Raw genomic sequence first — 22,273 nt, 5'->3', positions numbered from 1 at the left:
GGGTAACATGGCGAGTAAGGTGACAGGGGTTTGTGTTGCGGAAACCATGTTTCGTTTCATACAAAACATACCAATGTTGAAGTTTACCTCAGAGTAACAATCTACGCATACATACGGAGAGCTCAGAAGTTACGAATCAGACTATGGGATGACATCAAGTTTAACCATTTTTTAGTTGTGACTTTCAGAGATAGAATTGAAGCATTTAAATAAAGAACGACTATTTAAAATATCACTCAAATATCATGCACTACCTGCTTGTAGCAGCGGAGCATTGGCCACAGCCTCAGACGTCTCGCGTTGCATATCATCAGTCCAGGTCGTGGTGTTTTGGCCGTTTTTATGCAGATACGCCAATTTCTCCACGACGTGCTTTCCAGCGTAAACAGCGCCATACTTCTGCGGGTTCGAGGCAGTGCAGCAAGCTTCAATCGGCTCAACGAGCGCTTCTCGATTGGGATGGCCGAACCAAGCAATGGAGTAGCGTGCCGGGATAATGTCAGGAATGTTGCCGTCGGCATCAGGCTTAGGTACCGGCTCCACAACGCGGTGCTCGGTAGAAATGAGGATGTCGTTGAACCAGCGGGACAGCAGATCCCCAACTATTCTTGGTTAGTGACCTTTATGGTGCAGAAAGGAATCTCGGGTCTCGCTAGCTTACCGTTGATTATGGCGCATCCGGGAATCGGTGGAGCATCAATGTACTTCCCGTCCACTCGGCGCACCTGCAGACCCCCACTCTCATCATTGAAGAGCAAGGTAAGGGTGCCATAGTCTGTGTGTGCTGATGCCCTGGCCCTATCTTTGAAGGCAGCTCGAGTCGTCTCGGGGTAGTAGATGACGCGAAAGAAGTGGTCTTTTTCGTCAACATGAGGCTCAAAGAAGTCCCCCTCCACACCGACCTGCTCTGCCAGGACACGAAGGAGAACAAGATGAACCTCATGACATTTCTCAAAGAAGAAGTTCATATCGTCGCGAAACTCAGGCCAGTTCTCTGGCCACTGATTCGGCCTCGTTGGGTCGTTCTCCTTCCCAACGTCAAAAGCCTCTTTGAGATCAGAATGACGAGAATCGCCTGAAGTTCGAGCGGGAGAGAACCATCCATGGAAGCCCTTGGACTCTCCTGTCTCAACCTTTGCCTTTTCTGATTCAGGTAGAGCGAAGAATTTCTTTGCGTGAGAGAAGAGATTTTCTCGAGCAAAGTCAGGGATGGAGTGGTTTGCCAGGTACACAAATCCGACATTGACAAATGCGTCGAAGAGTTTCTGCTTCTCTTTGACGCTGTCTTCTAGGACTTCTGGTGTCCTAGAGATGGATGGTCCGATGATCTTGGCAAAGTCAATGACTGGGAGACTGGCAGTTTCTTTGGACGCCATCTTCAGAGATTCTTTGAAAGAACGAAGTTATTTTGTGTAAGAGGTTGGTAATTTTACTTCAAAACACGACCGTGTTTGTCAAGCCTTGCTCAGATTCTCAATTTTGGACCTATGATCGATTTATGGTCTTACACTAGGACAGTTTCTCAAAACGCGCATGCTCAATAACAAGCATCAACTACAAGAGCCTCCTGCAAGTATCTGCCGATACAAATCCAAAATCGTGTACGCTTCCGTCATGCACCAGCCATGTCTGCTTCAGGTGGTAGAGACGATCCGGGCCGCATCGGAGCTGGTAACCCTGTCAGCATACCCTGAACCGTGGATGACATTACAATTGTCACAGCGAAGTAGCTATGAACCCTTGGCTTGGCTTATGCATTTAACCCGTATATCCATGCAAGTCCGACTAAAACTGCGCCAAGTCGTCGCGTCATCAAGAAACCCAATGTCGCGTAGACGCGGAATTGGAACGCGACCTGCTTACGTGAGGCTCGATTGCCACGTCATGGTTTACGCTAACCCGAGGAAAGGCAAATTGATCTTCACGAGCCGTTTCGAGGTGGTGAGTGATGTGCATTAGCTCTTACAGGGCTCGGAGCGCGCTGGAAAAATACGAGAATAGGAAGTTGACGTTGCGATTGCGTCAATTTCAGTGGCATGTTGAAACGAGCAAGCAACTTGTCGGGATGCAATTCTGTTGATGTGCTTTTCTGTCAGGAAGACGAGATTACCGAAGTGGAGGGGCTACATACCTCAAGCCAGAGACCGAGGCTCTTGTTGGAGACCTAAGCGAGTCTAATACTTAATAACTCGATTTGAGATCAATCAGACGGTCTTCACATCTGTATTCCAGTCATCTTCTCCACTATATCAAAATGGTCTTTGAGTCAAAGTTTCCCAAGGTTGACCCGCCCTCCACGGACGTGTTCAACTTCATCTTCAACACTGCTCGAGAGAAGTATCCTAAAGACAAAGTGTTATACCGGGTCCATAACACCGGGGAGACTCTGACTTTGGAAGAACTTGAGAACAAGAGCTTGCGACTGGCTAGCGTTCTTGTAAAGAAGTATGGAATCAAGCCTAATAATGTCATTGCATTCTTAGCCAACAACTCTGTGAGCTATCGCTCTCCCAATCCGCACAACTGATTTAACTAACATTTGCGAGATAAACTATCCTATTGCTTTTTTTGCAGCGCTGGCAGCTGGAGCTACAATCTCCCCAATTCCTGTTCAGCAAGGACTTGATGCCCCAGCAATTATTCCCAGACTCGAACAAGCTGACGCCAAGTTGATCATAACGGACTCGGGCCTGGCATCTATCACAAAGCCTGCAGCTGAAGCCTTCAATGGGATTCCTCTGATCAGCCTCGATGATTCTTCTCAGGGAATCAGCAACATTGAGGATCTGCTTACCGAAGAAAATGAGCCCTTCACTGGTTTCAGGCTCTCCACCCACGAGGAAACTGAGCAGCACTATGCTTTCATTTACCGCACCAGTGGATCATCGGGCAACGTGAAGTCCTTCCTCACAACCCATGCTCACTGGGCTGCCAATCTCCTCACAACTCGCCTGACCGTGCCCTCCGACACTGATCCGGAGAAAGACGTTTGGCTGTCTTCCTTACCCTTCGCCTATGGAATCAACGCAAAGCTCAACCTTGGTCTGAACATCCTCCTTGGTATCCCAGTCATAATTCTTACTCAGCCTTTCGACCAATCTACCTTTCATCTCATTGACAAATATGCCATCACCTTCCTTTTCGTTACCCCGCCACTCGCAGCCCAGATCGCAAAGTCGGAAAAAGTCGGCGTTACTTACAAGAGCATCAAATGGCTTCTATCTGCTGGAGCTCCTGTCCATACAAAGATTCGGGACGCTGTTCAAGACAAGTTCAATGGTGTTCGCCTAACACTCGAATGGGGGACGACAGAAACTCTCCTTATCACCCTCCAGGTCGATGAGGCTTCCTCTGTACCCGGATCAAGTGGTACTCTTGTCCATGGCTTCGAAGCCAGGGTCCTCGATATCGAGACTGGTAAGGACCTTGGCCACAACGAACAAGGAGAGATCCTTGTGAGGAATACACTTGCTCGCTTTGCCGGCTACAAGGACAATGACGAGGCCAACAAGGATTTTGACGCTGATGGCTGGTTCCACTCAGGTGACGTCGGCTACGTTGACGAGAACTCCAATGTCTTTATCGTCGACCGGCTGAAAGAGCTACTCCGTGTCGGCGATGGCTACGGCACTCACGCTTCAGCGTCTGAGTTCGAGGCTATCCTCTTTGATCACCCCGCCGTAGCAACAGCTGTCGTAGTCGGTATCCGCGACCAAGAGACGCAACAGGAGCATCCTACGGCATTTGTTGTGCTTCAGCCAGACGCGACACCAAGCCACGATTTAAAGGCTGAGGAACGGTCTTTGGCTTTGGATAACCTGGCTAAGGAGCTGGAGGGTTATGTTGAGACGAAGCTGGGCAAGTTCAAGAGGCTCTCGGGTGGTGCATTTTTCGTGGAGAAGTATCCTTATGTCGGTTACAAGATCAATAAGAGAAGGCTAAAGGAGCTGGTACACGTCGGTCCATCGGCGAATAGCTTTGCGCGATGGATCAATGCAGCTGCTTAATCATGGTTCAGACGTGGCGCTACTTATCTATCATGTATGTCAAATGTTACTTCAAGAATCAAGTTACTGTTTCTACGTATTTGCAAAACAGTCACGCTCAACTGGTAATAATTATCAGACCTGTTACCATTCTTGAACAGTTTTAGAAATTTAATAAAACATTAAGTCAGAATCACAATCCATTACAAAGTCGTGTCGGGCCTTCAAATGACTCCACATCGCTTTATCGGAATTGAAGCTGCGATGATTTTTTACTGTAGTTTCGCATTCATTGCAATACCATTTGTGCCCATGCGCATCTGTCTGTCCGAGGCCTCTGGGCCGGCCGATAAAATTGAAGTGTTTCCGAAGATGTTCGATTGCTTTCCCCAAGGTAAAGAATTCGTCATTATGCTTGCAGCATGTTAATACCGGTTGATTGCTATATACCGTCAGCATAGATCGTTCTGTTGTCGTATTCTATTCCGTAGTGCATACAAGCTCATGGCTGAGGGATGTTTCTGTCGTGAGAGACGATATCTCTATTTAGTAGTCAAGGCTAAAAGTAAGGGGGAACCCAGCTGTGAGTCTCTGAGTAACTATAAATGGTATTCAAGCACGGGGACTTGGGGCCTAGAAATACTCTTGGTAGTAAGTAGAGCTGGGTATCGCTCAAACTATAAGTTCCCTGATTTTATTTAACTTCATTATCAAGTCTGCTGTGATTGAAGGAGAGAATCTAGGGTAGTACCGGAGCACAACACAGAGTATGTTCCAATTGGTCAATTTCTCGTCTATTAGTGGGTTCTCACAATCTTCTATCATGTTGAGCCAATAACAAGGCTGGGACGGCAACTTCCGACACCACCATCAATAATACAAGTAATCAGCATGCCCGTTTATCACTTGGAGTGGCTGCAGCGAGACACTATAGTTGCTCCATAAAAACACAAACCTATCATGTGATAATAATATTTCATAAGCCTACCTGTTACTTCTTTTCAACTCACAACTTTGAGGTCTTGAGCCTTAACAGTTCATTAACCATTAATTGACAATAACAGATTGACTGTGTCAAATGGACCAGTGACATTAACGGTTCTGTGCTCAAGTGGTTCGTGACTTGTTCATCCTTTATAGTGATTCTATCAAGAGGAGATTCCTTTCGATGGCAGACACGAACGCGCCGTAGACAACTTCATGAGCCTCTTGGAGTCCTATCATCTACTATAGATGACGGCGGCCTATAAGGTTAAGCTTTTATAATAAGTATGCTTAAGGATTCTGAGTTTATTAGTACCTTAGAGTTATAGATACTTTCTTATAAATTCCATTATTATCTTTCGTGCCTCTGCCCCCTCAGGTGATGGCGTAAGTGGCCATACGTGAACCATCTCCTCTACCTCAACATACTTAAACCTCTCCAGCTCAACACTGCCCACTGCCCAGGTATCCATATCCTTAGAAGTACCGCCATTGCGGAACCGAGCACTGAGACGTCTTGCATCTGCGCAGAGCAAGTCGTGCGTTCCCGAGAGGAGTAAGATTGGAGGCAAGTCTACAATATCGCCAAAGAGCGGGCTGACCCTGGGGTCCGAACGTGCCAAACCTCCAGCCCACACATCCGCGACTACGTGCAAACCCTCGTGGCTGAGCCACGGGTCGTTGAGTCCCAATATTTTAGTCTCAGGGTGGCTCAAAGTGCAATCCAGCGCAGGCGAGATCAGAATGAGTGATCTGACCCGTGATCTGAGATCCGAATCCACGCGTACGAGATGCTGCGCAAGTAACATTGCCAGATTACCCCCCGCCGAGTCACCACCGATGCTGACAATAGGCTGTTTGACTCGGTTCATGATCTCGTGCAGCCCCGCGATGACTTGCACAGCAGTGGCCGCAGGTCGAGGGATAAGAGGGTAGATTGGGACGAGCACGTCAAGCCCGGTGTCCCTGGCAATCTGCGCCACGAGATTATAATGCTGAGTCACGATTTCATTGACCCAGCCGCCCCCGTGGCAGTACAGCATCGCTGGGCGGTTGGCCTCATCTCCCACTTTTGGGGAGAATGGCGACGATGAAATGCGATAAAGAGGCCAGTCGTTTACATCAACGCGCTCAATGCTGATGTTGGGACCGAGGTTTTTGGGAGGTGAAAAGCTTTGTGGGTAGATGTATTGGGTTTTGATATGCTCGCGCATGTTACGCGCGGCCAAGAACTGTGTCTTACTGCGGCGGATCCATACCAAGTAGAACCGAAAGAGGCGGGCAATGAGTGAGACCATCTTGAGAGAGCGGGTTGTTTTGATCAATGAAGGTTGATGTTGGGGGGTTGATGAATCCCTGACTTTTGGAGAAGAGCAGCGACTGAGGTTGCGGGGTTATAAAAAATGCCTCATGGGTGTCTTGTTATACCTTCATGAGGCGCAACTTGCATGCACACAGTATTGGGCAATGACATCGTCTGGAGAACCCCGTCCGCCCTAATGCAACCGCCGAGAGGGCCGAGAACAGGCTAAGCTTAATCCTCACCAAGCGCGATCTCGCTTATGCAGGATGCCCCATATTATCAGCCGCAAATAATGTGATCCTGATGCTTCGGGTTTAAGAGCCATGGTTTTTCAGCTCTTGTGTGTCTGTTGTTACTAGTCACGCGCCTATGACGTAGTGGTACATAATGATAATAAACATTGTTGTGCTAATTTCTGGACTTTATTCCCACTGATAGGATGTATCGGCACGACCATGGCTACTGAACCGAGACCTAGCGACTTAGCGGCGCGCAAGCGAGTGTCAGCCTGCGATATTTGTAAACGGCGCAAATTGAAATGCTCAGGGGGACAACCCTGCCAGCGCTGTCATGCAGGTGCCGTCGTGTAAGAACAGGACCCCCGCAAGGCCCCCTGACGTCAACAGACCTAGTACATTGTCTGACCATGGCTAATTCGTTTTTCACCGAATAGTTGTACCTATGGAAGCGCGTCTGCGCGGATCAGGCCCGTCGACCATCTTCGTCAGCTTGAGTCCAGGGTGGCAGACCTAGAGGCTCAATTGGCGGAGTCGACTCCACGAACCAATGAGCCTACGGCTGCATCCTTCGGTCTCTCAGACGCGAACCCACAACCTGGTTCGAGCCAAACCCACCCAAACGCTATTGATACGCTCGTCGGACCCGGTGATGACCTGCTGTCTACCTTTGATGGATCCGAGACCTATCATGGGGCATTCGCGAGCCTCAATGTCTTGCGGATTGTGAGAGACAAGTGCGACAGTCTTGCCAACATCATGGCTCCCCTTTCGTCTGGAGGGATCCTGGCCGAGGCCTTCTCCAAGGACAGTGCTCCGTTTTCCAGCCACCAGGCCATACCACTGCCCGCTGAACTGCCGGGCTTGGCAGAGTGTCAGCGACTTTGCTACATCGCTATCGAGGAAGCTCTGCCATGTCACGAGTGTATCGACCGTGACGCTTTCTTTACTCAACTTGTCAGAGTACACGCAAAGCCGCAGGGGGAACTTGATCCTAGTGATCGTGCCTATCTGGCGCTGGTTTTCGCATTGCTGGGGTTCGCGAAGCGTTATGATGCCGATAATCACAGCGCAACAGAGGCATACTCGAACCACGTCACTATAAACCAGGGGTAAGACAACATCGAGCCTTCGCTATGGCCATGTTTAGTCTGACGTGAAGTATAGATGGGAGTTCCATCAATCAAGTGTGCAAATGCTCCAGCTGGACGACCTTTGCAGCCTGGACATTTTAAGAGCAATCATATACCAGGTTCTGTTCTTGGCATCAAGCTGCATGCTGTCCAAAGCCTACACACGACTGTCGATAGGTGTTGCCACCGCCCTACGTATAGGCTTGCATGTGTCAGGTCCATCACTAGGCCCAGGTCTTCAAATCCCCGCCGAGCATATGTTTCGACGGCGACAGGTTTTCTCAGTGCTCTATGGTATTGATACCTATCTCGCCAGCACGTTGGGTGTCCCAAAGCTCTTCCATCAAGTAGACACTGACCAGATCCTGCCATTACGGGACGAGAACCTGGCGGACCAAGGTATCTCCTTGGTACGAAGAAATCCTCACACACCCGAGGCCGAAACTCTCGTCGCTACTCGGATTCTGGTAATCATGGCAGAGATACACTCGCGTCGAGATCCGTTCAGCAAGGGCATGGCGTTAAATAGTAACAGTGGGACGTACAAACTGACGAGCCAGGACGTTGTTTCGCTGGACGCGCAGCTCACTGACTGGTATAACAGCCTGCCGCCAGTTGACGAGATTCCTCCTGTGAGACGAGCTTTGCATGCCCAGTTGGTGATCCGCCATACATATGCAGTAACACAGATGGCCCTTCACCGACCATTCTTGCACCACCTGACCCGTAAAGCAGACGACCGTAGCTTCTGCATGGATGGCTACGCATATGGCTCGCAGTGTATCACTGCCGCCATGCAAACTATATGGTAAGCTCATCTTCATCTTTCGTTTTAAGGGGTCACTGTGCCGGACCATGTCCTCTTGCCTCTCAACTACGTAATTACGACCTTATTTCTAACTGGGGTAACATCATAGGCTACTTCAGCGCCTGGATGACCAAGGGCTCCTGCATGAGTCCATTTGGTTTTACATCTCCTCGCTAGCACTTTCTGCTAGCTCTCTGATATTCTTCGTGCTGGGTAGTCCCTACTCTACCACTGTGCGGGATGCCACGCAAGCAGCTTTCCAGGCGCACCGCTTGCTGGAAAAACTGGGGCGGAGGAATGAGACAGCACAGCGTTGTTTCGAGTCGATTGATTTCTTAATGGCTCAGGCGAATCTGGAAGCGCATGAACAGAGTCATGCACCTGATGCCTAGAGCAATATCTGAGGTGACTTTGGGTGAAAGAATTTGTACTTGCTCACGCTGCGCACAATTCCTGTCTCTTAGAAATTCTGGCTTGAAAATCCGGCCTACATACAATGCTGAGACTGGAGCAACTTGGGAGGGAATATTGTATAGGTCTTTTGTATAGCGAAAGTAAGCTGCATTGATACCAATATCCCCGGGTGAAACAGCGCATTATAAACACCCTGTCTCCTTCAAGATACAAGATACTGATGCTTGCCGTCGACTCAGTCCCGAACTATGACAAGGCCAGTATACGCGTGTCCAGCAGATTCAAAAACCTTCTTCTTAGGGCCAGGAACAGTCTCGCACTGCCACAGCCTTCCCGCCATGTCAGCAACATAAATGCAATCGCGCTTCTTGTCCAGTCGCAGGCCAATTGCCTCTGCAAACCCTTGAGCAATGATCTCTCTGCCTAGCTCGCCTTCAGCGGCCGGGGGCTGTCCAACTATTGTCTTCTTGTTGAGCGTGTTACCGAATGGTATCTCGCCGCGGTCAGTCCAGTAGAGCACCCCGTTATCCTCGTCATAATCAAGGTCGATGGGCTCCGGCAAGCCTTTGGCGATTACTTCAATGTCCTTGCGCGACGACGCGTCACTACCTTCCGGCATGTCGATACTGGCAGAGAAGATCTTGCCGCCATTGCCCTTGGAAGGGCCTTTCTGAGTCCAGAAGATCTGGCCCAGTTTTTCGGATACGGTGATACCGACAGGCCAGTTGGTCTGGTCTGCAGCCTTTTCAGGCTCTTTAGCGTAATCTCCTGTCTGGACAAGAATCTCATGCTGTGATCCGTCCAGGTTGCAGCGATGAATGCGGAGCCCTTCGCGGTCGCAGAAGTAGATCTTCTTGCTTTCCTGGCTGATGTGCAGTTGCTTGGGAGTATGAACGTGACCACGAGGAACAACGGTACGAATATCGCTTCCGTCTAGCTTGGCGCTGTAGACCGCCCCATCATTGGCAGGAGGGTAGCCCATGCAAGTCCAATACATCCTATCGTCGCACACGTCGATGCCGTCTGGGATAGCTTGTCCAGAGATCAGCGCGTTTGGACGAACGTTCTTATTCTCAACCGAGAACTCTAGGATCTGGCCACTAGAAAGGAGTGTCTCAGTTGTCAGCTCCCCAGGGCTTGCACCTTGGTAGAAGTTGAGGACGAGGAGCTTCGTCTTTTCGCCTGGTGGGGGAACAGGATATAGTCCACCATGGTCGGATTTATTGCCAAGTTTTCCCTTGGCGACAAAATTCTCATGTAACCACTCCAAGGTTGTCTTGGGTAAACCACGTTTCTCAACATAGTTCGCTTCGATGTGCTCAACGGTATCGAGGCCAACACTGTCTGCAAAATCCATGTTAGAACTAATGTACGAACAAGAATAAATACCAATGGTACAAGGAAGGGGGCAAGATACTAAGACGGATGTTAGTGGTTGATTGCTATGATATGGATTGGGGGTAGAATGGGCCAGACGTACCCCATCATAGTGCAGGGACCAGTTGGTGACTGGTACATATCCATCCAGATTTGGTCGATGGTCTGAGGGTCAGCAACTCCTTCAGCCATGACCATAAGTACCTCGCGCTTGATAGATGCCCAAATGCGGTTGAAGATGAAGCCTGATGACTCCTTCTTGGCAGTGAAAGGTTTGAGCCCGCACTTGGTCATCTCTTGTGAGAGGAACGGGAAGAGGTTACTAGCGGTGCTGCCAGATGTCATGAGTTCCACGATAAGGGCCTTGACAATTAGTAGACGTTCGGTTAACCATGGCGACACTCTTCCAAAAGGCTAGCCTTCTTGTAGGAGTGTGGTGAATAGCACTTGCAGCCTCTCAGCTACTATGAACGTACCTGGGGAGGCATCATGAAATGCGTATTGAGTACACGCGTCTTGGTGGAATCCTTGACCTTGCCCAGAAGCTCTCTTGACATAAAAGACGAGCTATTAGAAGCGAGGATGCAATCTGCCGGAGCTTGCTTCTCAAGGGCCAGGAAGGTGTCCTCCTTGATGCTCAGTATCTCCGGCACAGCCTCAAAGACAAGCCAGGCGTCCTTGACAGCTGCACCGAAGTCTTCTGTCGCCTCCCATGATCCCTTTTCTCCATGGGATATGGTTAGATAGTCAGTGATGTTTGCGTCGATGTAGGCAATTGCATCTGCCCTGGACTTTCCGGACGGATCTCGGATGATGACGTGCCATCCGACGCTTGCAAAACAAGCTGCGATTCTGCGACCCAAGACACCGCCGCCGAGGACGACGATAGGTCTGGAAGTGTAATCTTTTGGGGGTGACCAAGTCATTGTTGCAGGTACGTGGTGACGTCGAAGGGGGACTATGGGAATTGTAGAAGGAAAGATATTTCTGTGCTCAGCGTAGATCAGGAGCAACGAGGTTTCCTGATTAACATATATATACTTTTGTTCATGCGACCCCGTTTTTTAACAACGCGGGACGGAAGCCTCGGAACATCTCGGCGATTGCATTAGCGCAAGTTGGTGCTGATCTTATCCACTGACCCGACCCAACCGGGGCTAAAATCGTCATAGCAAGAGTCCTTGACCCCAAGTGAAGTTCTCTGTGCTGATGCAAGAAGGCACTTTCAGTACATCCGCTATAAGAAAAGTTCGGGATAGTCAGAAACTGGTGGCTGCATTGAGTTTGTGAGTCAGAAGGTCGCCAGATATACTTCTAGTGTAAATTTAATTCTTTGATCCATCCATGTCCAGCTGAGATATCATGCAAATTGATAAATTTCCTTTTGCGAACGTCGGACAGGGACTTGGGATTCTTGGCTCTGGCTGACTACTCTGTGCTGATTCAAGCTCCGGAAATGTAGCAAATTGGCTGCAAAAGACTTAAATAAGTATTATACTGCAATCAACTTTAAGTATTTAAACAATAGACAGTGTTTATAGACGTGTTATTTTAAGTAAACGAACCTGACAGTAGATGCTTGCACTACGCGTTTCAGATACCTAAGGAATAAGAGAAAGACGTTGTTCAAGTTACTATATAAGCCAGTACAGGTGCTACCTACAGATCTGCTATTTGAAATTAATTTCTATAAACCCTGGTTTTTTTTTTTAAAGAAATCTTATATTAAATGACTCGCGATCCCATGTAATAGCGATACTAATGCATCCATAGAGTACATCTTCCTGCCTTTTGAACTCGAACGTTGAGGATAATAACATGGAGCTTATCGCCATTCTGTAGGATCAAGATGTCTTACAAGGGTCTCTATCGACAAGTATGCAATCGGCATAGTCCCCAGGCTGAATCTTCTCAAGCCCGTGGCCATCACCAACCGCGCAGCAACTCCAGCAGTCGCGGCGATGGTACTCGTGCAGGGCGAAACCAAGCAGCTTGACGAAATGTTCAAAGTCGAGCGCATTCCGTGAGGCGTCCATGCGAAGCCGTAGTCACTGTGCAACTTAATACTAACTTGAAGAAGAACAGTGCAGTGCCTTACCCTCCTGGCAGAACATCGAATCCTCGTTTGTGTAACTCGTGTAGTCAAGATCGCAACGTCGAGGCCCTTCTTGTATCTTGTTCCCTCCGCGGTTTCGCGTGTGTATCGGACGGCCTCGGTTTAGAATGTTGTGGCAACCAGCCAGTCGATAGCTAGGACAGAGATACATCTCTCACTCGTGTTTCAACCTGTCCATGCCAATTAAGTTAGCCATAGATGACATCAAGGCTAATAGATAGCATACGCACCTTGGTCATCAATGCAACTGCCGTTGTATATAACATCCACGCTATGCTGCACGCACTCGCTCGAGCTTGTTCGCATAATCGCTTTCCATGCGTGTGTGCCTCATCGACGGATGCAGCCATTGCCTCGTCATTGAACTGGCGCCCTTGCGCCCGAAAGATCTCCGTGATGTCTTCACCCGAGATACTGAGATGGATGTTGTCGACGCCAATGACTTCAATGTTGTGTTCGGTCACCTCGCGCATCCTTATCAGGTCAGCCCAGACACTTGATTCATTGATGATGCAGTATCATTTATTGCCGACTTACCGCCTGCACCGTCTGCAAATCGTGTAATAGCCACGGCGAAATCGCCTTCAGGCCTGGCGATCTCTCTCGCATTGGCAAGTGAAGGCTGCCAAGAATCCAAGCGAATGGGCGAATAGGGTAGCAGCAGCAGGTGAACTAATGTTGGCTGCATAACGGACGGATCCATCATTCTGCGCAAAGGACCAAATGCTCAGCTTGTTGAGAGCATGAGTCGGGCTGAGACCATGGCGCTCCAAGTCAATACGTGAAGGGGGTTGTTCTCAGATAGGGAACCCTCGGTGATCTAAGGAGTCCTGTGACCCTGAGTGCCTCCCAAACCGTGCGCGAAGACCATTATCGTTGGTTTGAGATCCTTTCCTCTGTTTATTGAGCTGCTTGCCATTGAGTTTGGCCAGCCTAACGAGCATCAAGGGCCTTGGCCGGGATGTTGATGCGGAATGGCGAGTTGGAAGACACCCGCTGGACCGTTGTGTGAAGATAGTTTCTGCCGTTTCGATGTTGGTGTATAAGGTGCCTGAGCCAGTCACAGAGACAAAACCCGCGTCGCCGGGCGAGAGAAACGACGGGGGGTTTTTACCAATGCCTGCTAACACCAGCTGGCTTTACATAATGGTCAGTCGCGTCAATCAGTGGATGGGCCCAACTTACAGTGCCAGTGACGATAAAATCACCAGATCGCAGTGTTTGGCCCTTGGAAATGATCTTTGTTCATGTCGGGATGTAAAGGATGAGATCTTCGGTAGTAGAGCTTTGCCTGAGGCCACCGTTAACATGGATCTCGACCTTCAAAACAGACAGTAGGCTGTCTTTCGAGACACCAACACAACCCTGTACAAGATAATTAGATTATGACTCGTATTTGTGCTGACCCTAGTTTGGACTTGACTGGAAATGGGACAGAAGGTATCAGGGGAAATTACAATGAAGAACTGCTTGTGGTCGCGCTGATCTTCACGTGAAGTCACAGCGTAGTCCCAGGCATCAGCGCCAGTTACACGGAACCCTGCAATGCCAATGGTGACCCCAATCTCTCCCTCATTACCGGAACTGTTTTAGTCTTTGGCGTGCTCCATGTCGTTCTTGCCCAGAGCCATAATCTCACGGCCAGAAATGGGTGCGAGTAGCTTGACACTTTGGCCGACGGCGCGTCACCGTTGGGAATGTTTTGAGACGCCCTTGTAGCTATGGCTTGGTAAGTGTCTATCACAGGGGCCCCAGAAGTGAAGCACGGAGGTTGGACGGTATCATGAGGCCCTTGGCCAGGTGAGGGGAGGAAATAGAACTCGGGACCTTAAGCCCAACTGATAAAAACATTTAGGTAAGTTGAGATAAATTTAGGATGAGTTTAGGATACCTTTTATGAAGTTTATTCTGTCATCCTAAACTTAGGTCTTATCTTCTCTTGCTCCAACGGCAAGGTCATAGCGGCCAACACGAGGCAAGACCCTGGCGGGATGGACTTAGGCAGGGCATAATTTTAGACAGAGACTTAAATTCCATTCTGGATCCCTGGTTGGACTTAGTTAAGTCCAAGTCCAGACCAGCCTGAATCAGCAGGGTATAACGGCTAAAATAGATATCGACTACTGTTGCCAAAACCCTTGGCTGTTTGTGCATCAGGGGGGACAGATATGACGGAGTGCGGTGGTGGCAACAAGACAAGTACGAGCGTTTTGGGCTAAACACGATGGCATACTGTCGAGCGTCCCATCACTGGTAACCACGTCCCTCGCGATGGGAGACAATTTGCCTGCAGCATCTCATCAGTAATTTGCACCACGAAAGAACCAAGCTCAAGAGACTCCCAACAGCACACATCATGCAAGCACCATGTCTGACTGGTAAAATAAGCTACGACCGAGAAAAAACAGCAGGTGACCATGTTAAGGACAGTAGGCAGCCGGCTCTCCCTGTCGTGCATCGGAGCTTTGCCCCTTTTCCACTTGGTCTGCTCTCTTTCCCCCAGGTACGGTAGAATAGTTTCTCATTTCCAGCCTCCGTATTCACCCATGTGGAATCCAGACCCCGAATGCTATGATTGCCATGCCTATCGTCTTCGGTGAACATCCGTCCGTACCTCGTCAGGACTTGATATGGAATGATGCCATAGTCTATGGGGGAGGGGGGGTGTAGCTAGAATTTCTCCAAGAGTGCAAAATGCCTCCTGCAGAGTCACCGCTGATGCTAATGACGGGGTGTTTGATTTGGGCCGTGATTGCTACCAGAAACATGTGCAATGTCGCACTGGGACGCGCAATGAATGTCGCATATCTAGAACTTTCCAGCGTTGATTCCAGAGGGATAAAAACGTGCAAGTCTCAGCTGACGCTTGTATGGGTTGCCAAAAGGGTGGGTATACAATATATGAGCATTAGTACATTGACTGTATGGGTGTGAGACCAGATTCATTTAGTCGGCACATGTAATCTGAGACCAGAATGTCACTGCTTCCTTCTGGGCTACTGAGACCAGGGCCATCGTGATCTGCTCAAGCACGGACTCTTGTCTCTCTAGCCTTTACCTTTTATCTTGGTACGGAGTATGCCGTAGACACTAAAGAAACTCTGTTTTTGAGACAGGGCTGTGAAGCCATTTTAGCGCAAAACGCGATATTCCCTTACCACTCCTTCTTCAGCGATCTGAATCTCATGCTGTACTTAGTCACAAAGTTCCCCGACCCGTATAACAGGGTATCTTCGGTAATACAAAGGTGGCTAGATCAAGTGTCACCACCCGTACCCCGCACTGCCACTAACCAGGTTTCAGAACCACCTTGCAGGGAAAAGCCACATCGGCAGCACTTCAGCTCTTATAATGCAGACCATCAAGTCGCAGTCCCATCACCGTATTGAACCACGGTACTACGCACGTTCTGGCTGTCACTGAGGCTTAGATCAACTTCCTCTCTTTCGGCCTTGGTAGGCTTACCCGAATCCTGTGACATGCAAAGTGTTACAAAACAGATAGTGGTATACTGGTTCTGGCAATTACCCTTCAAACGGGGTCAACGGTCGCAAACAAGCCTAAGAAGGGGCAGAGTGCATCCGCGTCAGCAAGTTCCTCACTTCCATCTCGCGCTACGCAAAAGCTTCCTGTGCCAAGGGATACCAGGTTCTCCCTGCTGGAATAAGCTCTCAGCCACAAATCTCAACTGCAAATAGGTCGTGCCAAGGGATACTTACTATATGATGCTTGTATTGACTCAAAATTCGTACCCTGAGAATTGTGGTAAGTTGCCACAGGCTTAGACTGTGAATCAGTTACATGTCTCATAGCCAACTAGAAGTGCAAGGCGACTGGATGGAATCAGAACTGGCGTAAGGTTAGGGGTTCAAAAGAGGCTTCAGGCCCCAGGTCACAAAGATAAAGGACACCAATCAGAACATTTCATCTCCGAGGTAAGATACATCGGCTTCTCTGTAGCAATTTTCAAAGTTGAATAGCTTTCACAGGCTTATACTTCCAGTATCTTGAGTATCCCAATAGAGTTTGCTACATACCTTGAGCTCATTCCATTTTATTGGCAAGTTCAATATCCCTCAAGGTAGATCCGAGCCACTCGATCGACACATTAGTTCCCCCTCACCGCTTTCAGGCACCACATACCTTGGGTGATGACACTATATAGATGCAATAGCTACGTAGTAAGTAGTATCAGAACTTGTCAACGGTGGCTTATCCTCTTAGTCAAGCTCGTGTCCGCGCAGTTGAGGCCACTCTTATCTGGGAGACTGTAGCTGGATCTGATGCCCGCTCAATTGCTGCTCCCTGGTGTTGATCTCGGGAAGCGACAGCAACTTGTACTGCAGAGCCGATTGCCGACACCTATCTAGGCCTGGGTATCAGCAGAGGTTCTGGGCATTAACCGGGTTGCCTTTCTGAAGGGCTTATCGATGCGTTCACAGCTACGCGTCAATACCAATGTTAAAGGGGCGTGTGTGAGCCGTAAAAAGGTATACCGTCTTTTCCAATAACTATTCTTAATTAGGAAATGTTCAGGAGAAAGTCACTTATGCATCAAGTGCGGCCAGGGGTGTTGGAGAGGATTTATCTACACCCCTGACAGATTACGGCATCACTCCCTTTTAACAAAGGTTCCTTGACCTCCTCCCTTATCCACAGCGATTACCCCGGACTCTGTCCGGTATTGCTCTATAGATACTGTTCAAGATTCTTTGATAAAGAAGTGTCGCAAACCTTTATTACAGCCAAGATTTGGACATACTATACAGTAACGATACCCCTCGGTAATCCAGTTCTGCATGAGATACATTACCAGCTGGAGCCGCCACCTCGTCATTCACAAATGCGAGACGGGATGGGTGGGATAACTCCTTGCCTCGAGGCATCGTTCAGGCGTTGTGGCGTAATGTGAGCTGTGTAGGGCGGAGCTCTTAGATGACGCGCTAACTTAGTAGCTTACACCATTGAAGTGAACACACGCTCTAGTTCTTGCTAGCCCAGGCATACCCCAGCTGTCTCCGTCGATCTTAGCTTCCAGCCACAACTCTCGCTTGCAAATAAGATATTTGATAGGTGGACCCGGGATGGGGCGGTACGAAACCTTGTGCGCCAATTTTACAGGGGAGCTGAACCTCTTTGAGAGAAGGTGTTGAGACCTAGATTGTGTCTTTTGTGTTACATACAGTTGATTCTGGCCAAAGGCTCACATAGCTTGCTGTGATTTACTTCAGTCCTGGAATTATACTCATAGGTATTGTGGCTCAAGGATAGGAATGACTGGGTTCATGAATTTAAATGACAGTTGATCTTGAAGTATGTAGAGAAATTTCATATTCAGGCTTCAGAACTGATATCAAGAGGCGACGTCCAGTCCTGCGCTATGTGCTCTCCCAGTTTCATGGAATAAGCAGCAGTCTCATCTTGTCAAGACGCCAATACATCTTCACGACCATTATGTCGTTAAGTCATGTTGGAATTTCCCCAACAAAGGACCGAAGATTGCATCCCTTATATCGACAATGCAGTAGGAACTGGAACAATGAGGGGCTTTCGAATGTAGAAGCCTACATCTCTGAGTCCACGAGTCTCCTTATCTTCCCTTACTATATGTCAAAATGGAAAGATACCCACCTTGGTAAGCCTCATAACTGCAGCGCATGTTTTTAATGGCATTTGAATACCCCAAATGGGGACTGACAGACATTGGTACTAGAAGACATTGGACAACCAGGCAATGATCAACGGCCTGCCCTCTACACACCATATGAAACCAGTTATGAGCTTCCGCGTATTACATTTAATATTGCATTCGATCCTACGTCTCTCATTTTCCGGCTTGTCAGGGGACAAGATTTAGGTATTTTTACCCCCCAAGACGGATCAAATACAACTGTTCTGGTACCCACAAAAAGAAGAAAGGCTTTGCAAAACTCGGAAGCCCAGCAAGAGGAGGTTGCTCGATCCGAAAGCGACAGGTCGTCGCTATACAAAACAGCAATGAAGGCTTCCATAGTTAATCCAGGCCAAGTGTTGATAAAGGATTTGAGAGCCCGAAATGATTCCAAAGGTAAGAATGGTACTACTATGAGGCCGTTGTATACATCTGTCAGAGGACAGACAAGAGAATGCGGTACGTTATTCATGTCCGTCAGGCGTTACATTCAATCTCGCATCAGCTTCTGACGACGAATCACTTGCATCCAGATAACCGAAGGACACCCGTGGGTAGGGTCTCTTCTGATCTTACAGACGCAACGCGAGCTCTGGCTTGCTTACGCACATTTACTCGATGCAGTCTAACAGATAAACCCGAGTTGAAGGAACTCTTCGAACAGTGGCTTGTCTATGCGACGGAGAAGATCAAAAACGAGTCAGACAAACAACAAGTCATAAAATCTCAACTCCTCGCTGCCAAAGATGAGATCAAGTCACAAGGGGTCATTGTCTCAGGCCTGCTTCGCGAGCGGCACAGTGTTCACATAACACCTGACGACTCAGCGTTGGTACTAAGCCTGAGGGAGACCATAGAAGATATGAAGAAAAGGGAAACCAGTATGAGCCGCCAGATTGAAAGGCTCCGGACTAGGCTTGCAGACCGCAAAAGACCAAGCTACACTACTTTCCCAAACTCAACAAGATCCACATCTAGTCAGAGTCAATCGAGTTCCAAACATACTGCATCAACAAATTCCCTATCGCCATCAGACCGATTGTCATATCAGGTATGTTTCTGTAGTCTTCCTGGGGGGTCAGGCTCTTGCTAATTGCGATACACAGTCTAATCCCACTTCCTCAAGCTCAATACGTTCAGCAAACGAAAGGAGTCAGGGTTATGAGTCCGAATCGGAGCAAAAGCGTTTATCCCACCAATCCGCCAAGAAGCATCAACTTCAAGAGCAATCACAAGTGACCCAGGTGCTCCGGAAGCAGCTGAAAGCTGAACGGCAGCTCATATTAGCACTAGAGGAAGCAGTCACCGATTTGGAAGCCCATGTTAAAGAGTTGTTATCAGAGTGTCAACACTGGAAACAAAAATCAGCTCAGTTACAGACCAAGGTCGATGAATGTAAAGGTATGTATACTGCACTGAATTGGAGACCATTACTAAATGCAATGACATCAGATACTCCCGCGTTACACAAAGTCAATAATGGAAACTATAACTCTGTTGACAACTGCCAGAAAACGCTTTCACAGCGGATGCAGTTCTTTAACAAACGACGTAACACAAGAAGGGGTTTTAATTGCATGTAGTGTTCTATACTCCTTTGTTTTAAATTTACATCTTTACTGGGACACTTTCTTGACCTGCAGCATGTATACAACACGTGATGTGGCGCAAACTAAAAGTTCTAGCCGCCGCTGAACTGCATCGGCATCCCCGTAGACTACAGTAGCGTCCCTATAGATTCCAGCCTCATTTCTAACTTGTTGCACTATTGGCCACCTTTTTAAAGCGTCGCTTGCCCGTTCATACAATTGGCTACTCCGATTATCCTTGTATATCGGCATCACGCTCCCGTCGACACGATCGGCTAACCTCCTTGTATCGGCACCACGCTCCCGTTCGTCGATCAGCTACGCTTCTTGTATCGGCATCACTCCCGCGTTGATACAACCGGCCACCCTCCCCGATGGTATGGTCGGCGCCGCCTCCCGATTTCACATGAATCCCGGGGCTGGAGTTCACTATTGTTTTTAGTGTCTAACAGAGCAGCAAATTGATTCCAAGAACCAGACCCCGGTTGAATCACGACATCCACATCATTGTTCACTGTTGTAACTCTGAGTGTTAGTTCGCTTTGCCTCCCGGTGAGTTCCTACAATGGACTATCGGAAATTCCGACTCGGAACGGCATAGACAACCACTTGATTCACTGTCTTAAAGGGATCAGGTCTAAGACGGCTTCTTATACCTCCAGTGGCTATTAATAAGGTTATTAATTAAGTTATTATAAAAGTATATTATTTTACTTTTAATTAAAAGGCTTATTTTTATTAAGGCTATATATATATTACTTTCTAAAAGTTAAAGTTAAATAGGATTTTTTAATATAATAGCTTAATATACCTTATTAAGGTATTATAAGCTTTAAGTATTAATTAATTAATTACTGTCTTGACTAGTTTAACAGCGCTATCAAGCTTAAGAGACTTGTTAGAGCACCTGACACAGCCAACACGGACATCGCCAGCATCAAGGACAGGTTTTCCTGCTCTGTTCGCGTCAGAGGCCGCGACACTGCAAAACCCAACCCGCAGCTTATAGACTCTCCTGCAGACAGGGAAAGGAGTACGTAGGGGATTCTCTCGAAACTGGAGACGCGAAGTAGCTAGTGCCTCTGTTCTGGTCGGTCGCGCTGTCAACGACGAGTTCATCGTCAGGATACAATGTTGCGATTCTAACAACGCGACATTAAGGCTGTAGGCATACGTTTCCGTGTTCTCGACAACCACAGAACATTCTCTGGTAAAGCAGGGTTGCTACTACACAAACCACGTTCGATTCCTTGACCTGCAGGAACTCTATGGCCTTCGGGTACCAGTGGTTTTACTTTTACAATGCTGGTAGTCAGGTGTAAATTCTCTGAGGGGCTGCCCATGCGTGGTGCCAGGAGCTGCACTGGTATTGTCCAGTTTTCAGGACCTTGATCCTAAATGATGTAAAGATTTAGGTAAATTAGCCTAAGCTTAGGGGACTAGAGCCTAAGTTTAGGGAGTTAGAGCCTAAGCTTAGGGGAAATCTGCACTAAGTTTATTTTAGGACCCTCTTTTCAACGGGGAACAGACACAACCTCAAGTCCCAGGCTCATGGTATGGAAAGCTCATCTCGGACTAAGCATAACTTCACTATAACTTCCCTTCAAGATGCCATTGCCGGTATGGAGACGTCAGTAGCGCACTTCCAGGCCACCAATGGCCAGCAGCATATGAGGACTATAACTACGCTCAGGTCCAGGATCACGACTTTGAAGGCTGAGATGCAACGAAAGATGGCCTTCTTTAAAGCTGGTAAACAGGCCGTTAGCAAGATCTTTCTTTGCCATAGCTTTTTACGCACATCTGATGGGCGAAGGATGGATTGGGCTTTGATCTCTGTTGACAAATCCCGAGCATGGTCTAATTGTCTTCCAGGCGTGGACGATTGGATTGATATATCAGAAGACGCTAAGCCATTGCGTACCTACAGCCAGTCAATCGGAAATCCATCACGATCACTGGAGAGACCAGAAGACCTTGGCCATGTTTACAAGTTCGGAACTGTCACAAAGGGGACCATTGGGGATTACTCTCACGACCAGGAAGATGTTGAACTTGCCAATGATGCCCATCTTGATGACGCTGTACGCAGCACTACGACAGCAGTGGTTATCCAGCCAGGGGGCCCAGGGAAGTTCTGTTCCCATGGAGACTCAGGATCGACTGTCTTTGGCAGCGAAGGAGGAATTGTTGGTTTGTTTTTTATTGGACATACAATCAATGGATCTTTCGATAAGGGATGCGACACCTATTGAGCTGGTGTTTCAGGAAATCAAAGAGTTCTCAAACCATAGCATCTCGGATACCCGAATTGCACAGCAGTAGTTGGACTTCAGATTCTTTTCACGGTATCGGAGTTTAGGAGCAATTGGTCATTGCTAGGGTTGATAGCAACTGATGATTTACACAAGCAGTCAGCCTCTAAATATCGTATTCATAAACCGTATTAACTGCCGGAATGCCGAGCCGAAAGTATAATAAAATACAGAAGGCCTTACATCAACTCTATATTCAGTTAGGGCCATTATAATCCACACTAGTCAACGAAATGGAAGGCTGTGCTCGACTTGAGGCTCAGCCAGTGGTGCAGGAAAAGAGAAGGTTCGCAACCATGATTTAGACGCCAAAGGTCGGACTCACGTGGCTAGCCGGGGGA

At 48.3% G+C, this 22,273-nt stretch overlaps 6 protein-coding genes across 6 annotated transcripts; 3 read left to right on the top strand and 3 right to left on the bottom strand.

Annotated features, from left to right (window-relative positions):
* Positions 1-243: 243 nt before the first annotated feature.
* Positions 244-1,376, bottom strand: FTJAE_10257 (Clavaminate synthase; the record flags this gene model as incomplete). Its single annotated transcript, XM_037343081.1, has 2 exons — positions 244-602; positions 662-1,376. The coding sequence occupies 2 exons, from the start codon at positions 1,374-1,376 to the stop codon at positions 244-246; spliced, it is 1,074 nt and encodes a 357-aa protein (XP_037202715.1).
* Positions 1,377-2,254: 878 nt separating this feature from the next.
* On the top strand, positions 2,255-4,007 carry FTJAE_10256 (4-coumarate ligase; the record flags this gene model as incomplete). The annotated part of the gene is made up of 2 exons (XM_037343080.1): positions 2,255-2,494; positions 2,547-4,007. 2 exons carry the CDS (start codon positions 2,255-2,257, stop codon positions 4,005-4,007), a joined length of 1,701 nt encoding a protein of 566 aa, XP_037202714.1.
* A 1,286-nt stretch (positions 4,008-5,293) lies between these two features.
* On the bottom strand, positions 5,294-6,268 carry FTJAE_10255 (alpha beta-hydrolase; the record flags this gene model as incomplete). Its single annotated transcript, XM_037343079.1, has 1 exon — positions 5,294-6,268. One exon carries the CDS (start codon positions 6,266-6,268, stop codon positions 5,294-5,296), a length of 975 nt encoding a protein of 324 aa, XP_037202713.1.
* Positions 6,269-6,728: 460 nt separating this feature from the next.
* Positions 6,729-8,842, top strand: FTJAE_10254 (C6 transcription factor (Mut3); the record flags this gene model as incomplete). The annotated part of the gene is made up of 4 exons (XM_037343078.1): positions 6,729-6,775; positions 6,947-7,621; positions 7,677-8,450; positions 8,560-8,842. 4 exons carry the CDS (start codon positions 6,729-6,731, stop codon positions 8,840-8,842), a joined length of 1,779 nt encoding a protein of 592 aa, XP_037202712.1.
* Positions 8,843-9,099: 257 nt separating this feature from the next.
* On the bottom strand, positions 9,100-11,167 carry FTJAE_10253 (3-hydroxyacyl dehydrogenase; the record flags this gene model as incomplete). Its single annotated transcript, XM_037343077.1, has 3 exons — positions 9,100-10,228; positions 10,345-10,655; positions 10,718-11,167. The coding sequence occupies 3 exons, from the start codon at positions 11,165-11,167 to the stop codon at positions 9,100-9,102; spliced, it is 1,890 nt and encodes a 629-aa protein (XP_037202711.1).
* Positions 11,168-18,354: 7,187 nt separating this feature from the next.
* FTJAE_10252 (uncharacterized protein) lies at positions 18,355-21,872 on the top strand (the record flags this gene model as incomplete). Its single annotated transcript, XM_037343076.1, has 8 exons — positions 18,355-18,424; positions 18,661-19,079; positions 19,135-19,429; positions 20,154-20,169; positions 20,493-20,650; positions 20,691-20,781; positions 21,122-21,171; positions 21,226-21,872. The coding sequence occupies 8 exons, from the start codon at positions 18,355-18,357 to the stop codon at positions 21,870-21,872; spliced, it is 1,746 nt and encodes a 581-aa protein (XP_037202710.1).
* Between the last annotated feature and the right edge of the window lie 401 nt (positions 21,873-22,273).

The sequence above is a fragment of the Fusarium tjaetaba genome, assembly GCF_013396195.1.
Source record: "Fusarium tjaetaba strain NRRL 66243 chromosome Unknown NRRL66243_c0000238, whole genome shotgun sequence".
In the NCBI taxonomy this organism is placed as follows: Eukaryota; Fungi; Ascomycota; class Sordariomycetes; order Hypocreales; family Nectriaceae; genus Fusarium; species Fusarium tjaetaba.
The sequence above is the reverse complement of the archived record's forward strand: the minus strand, read 5'-3'. Positions and strand labels throughout refer to the sequence as shown.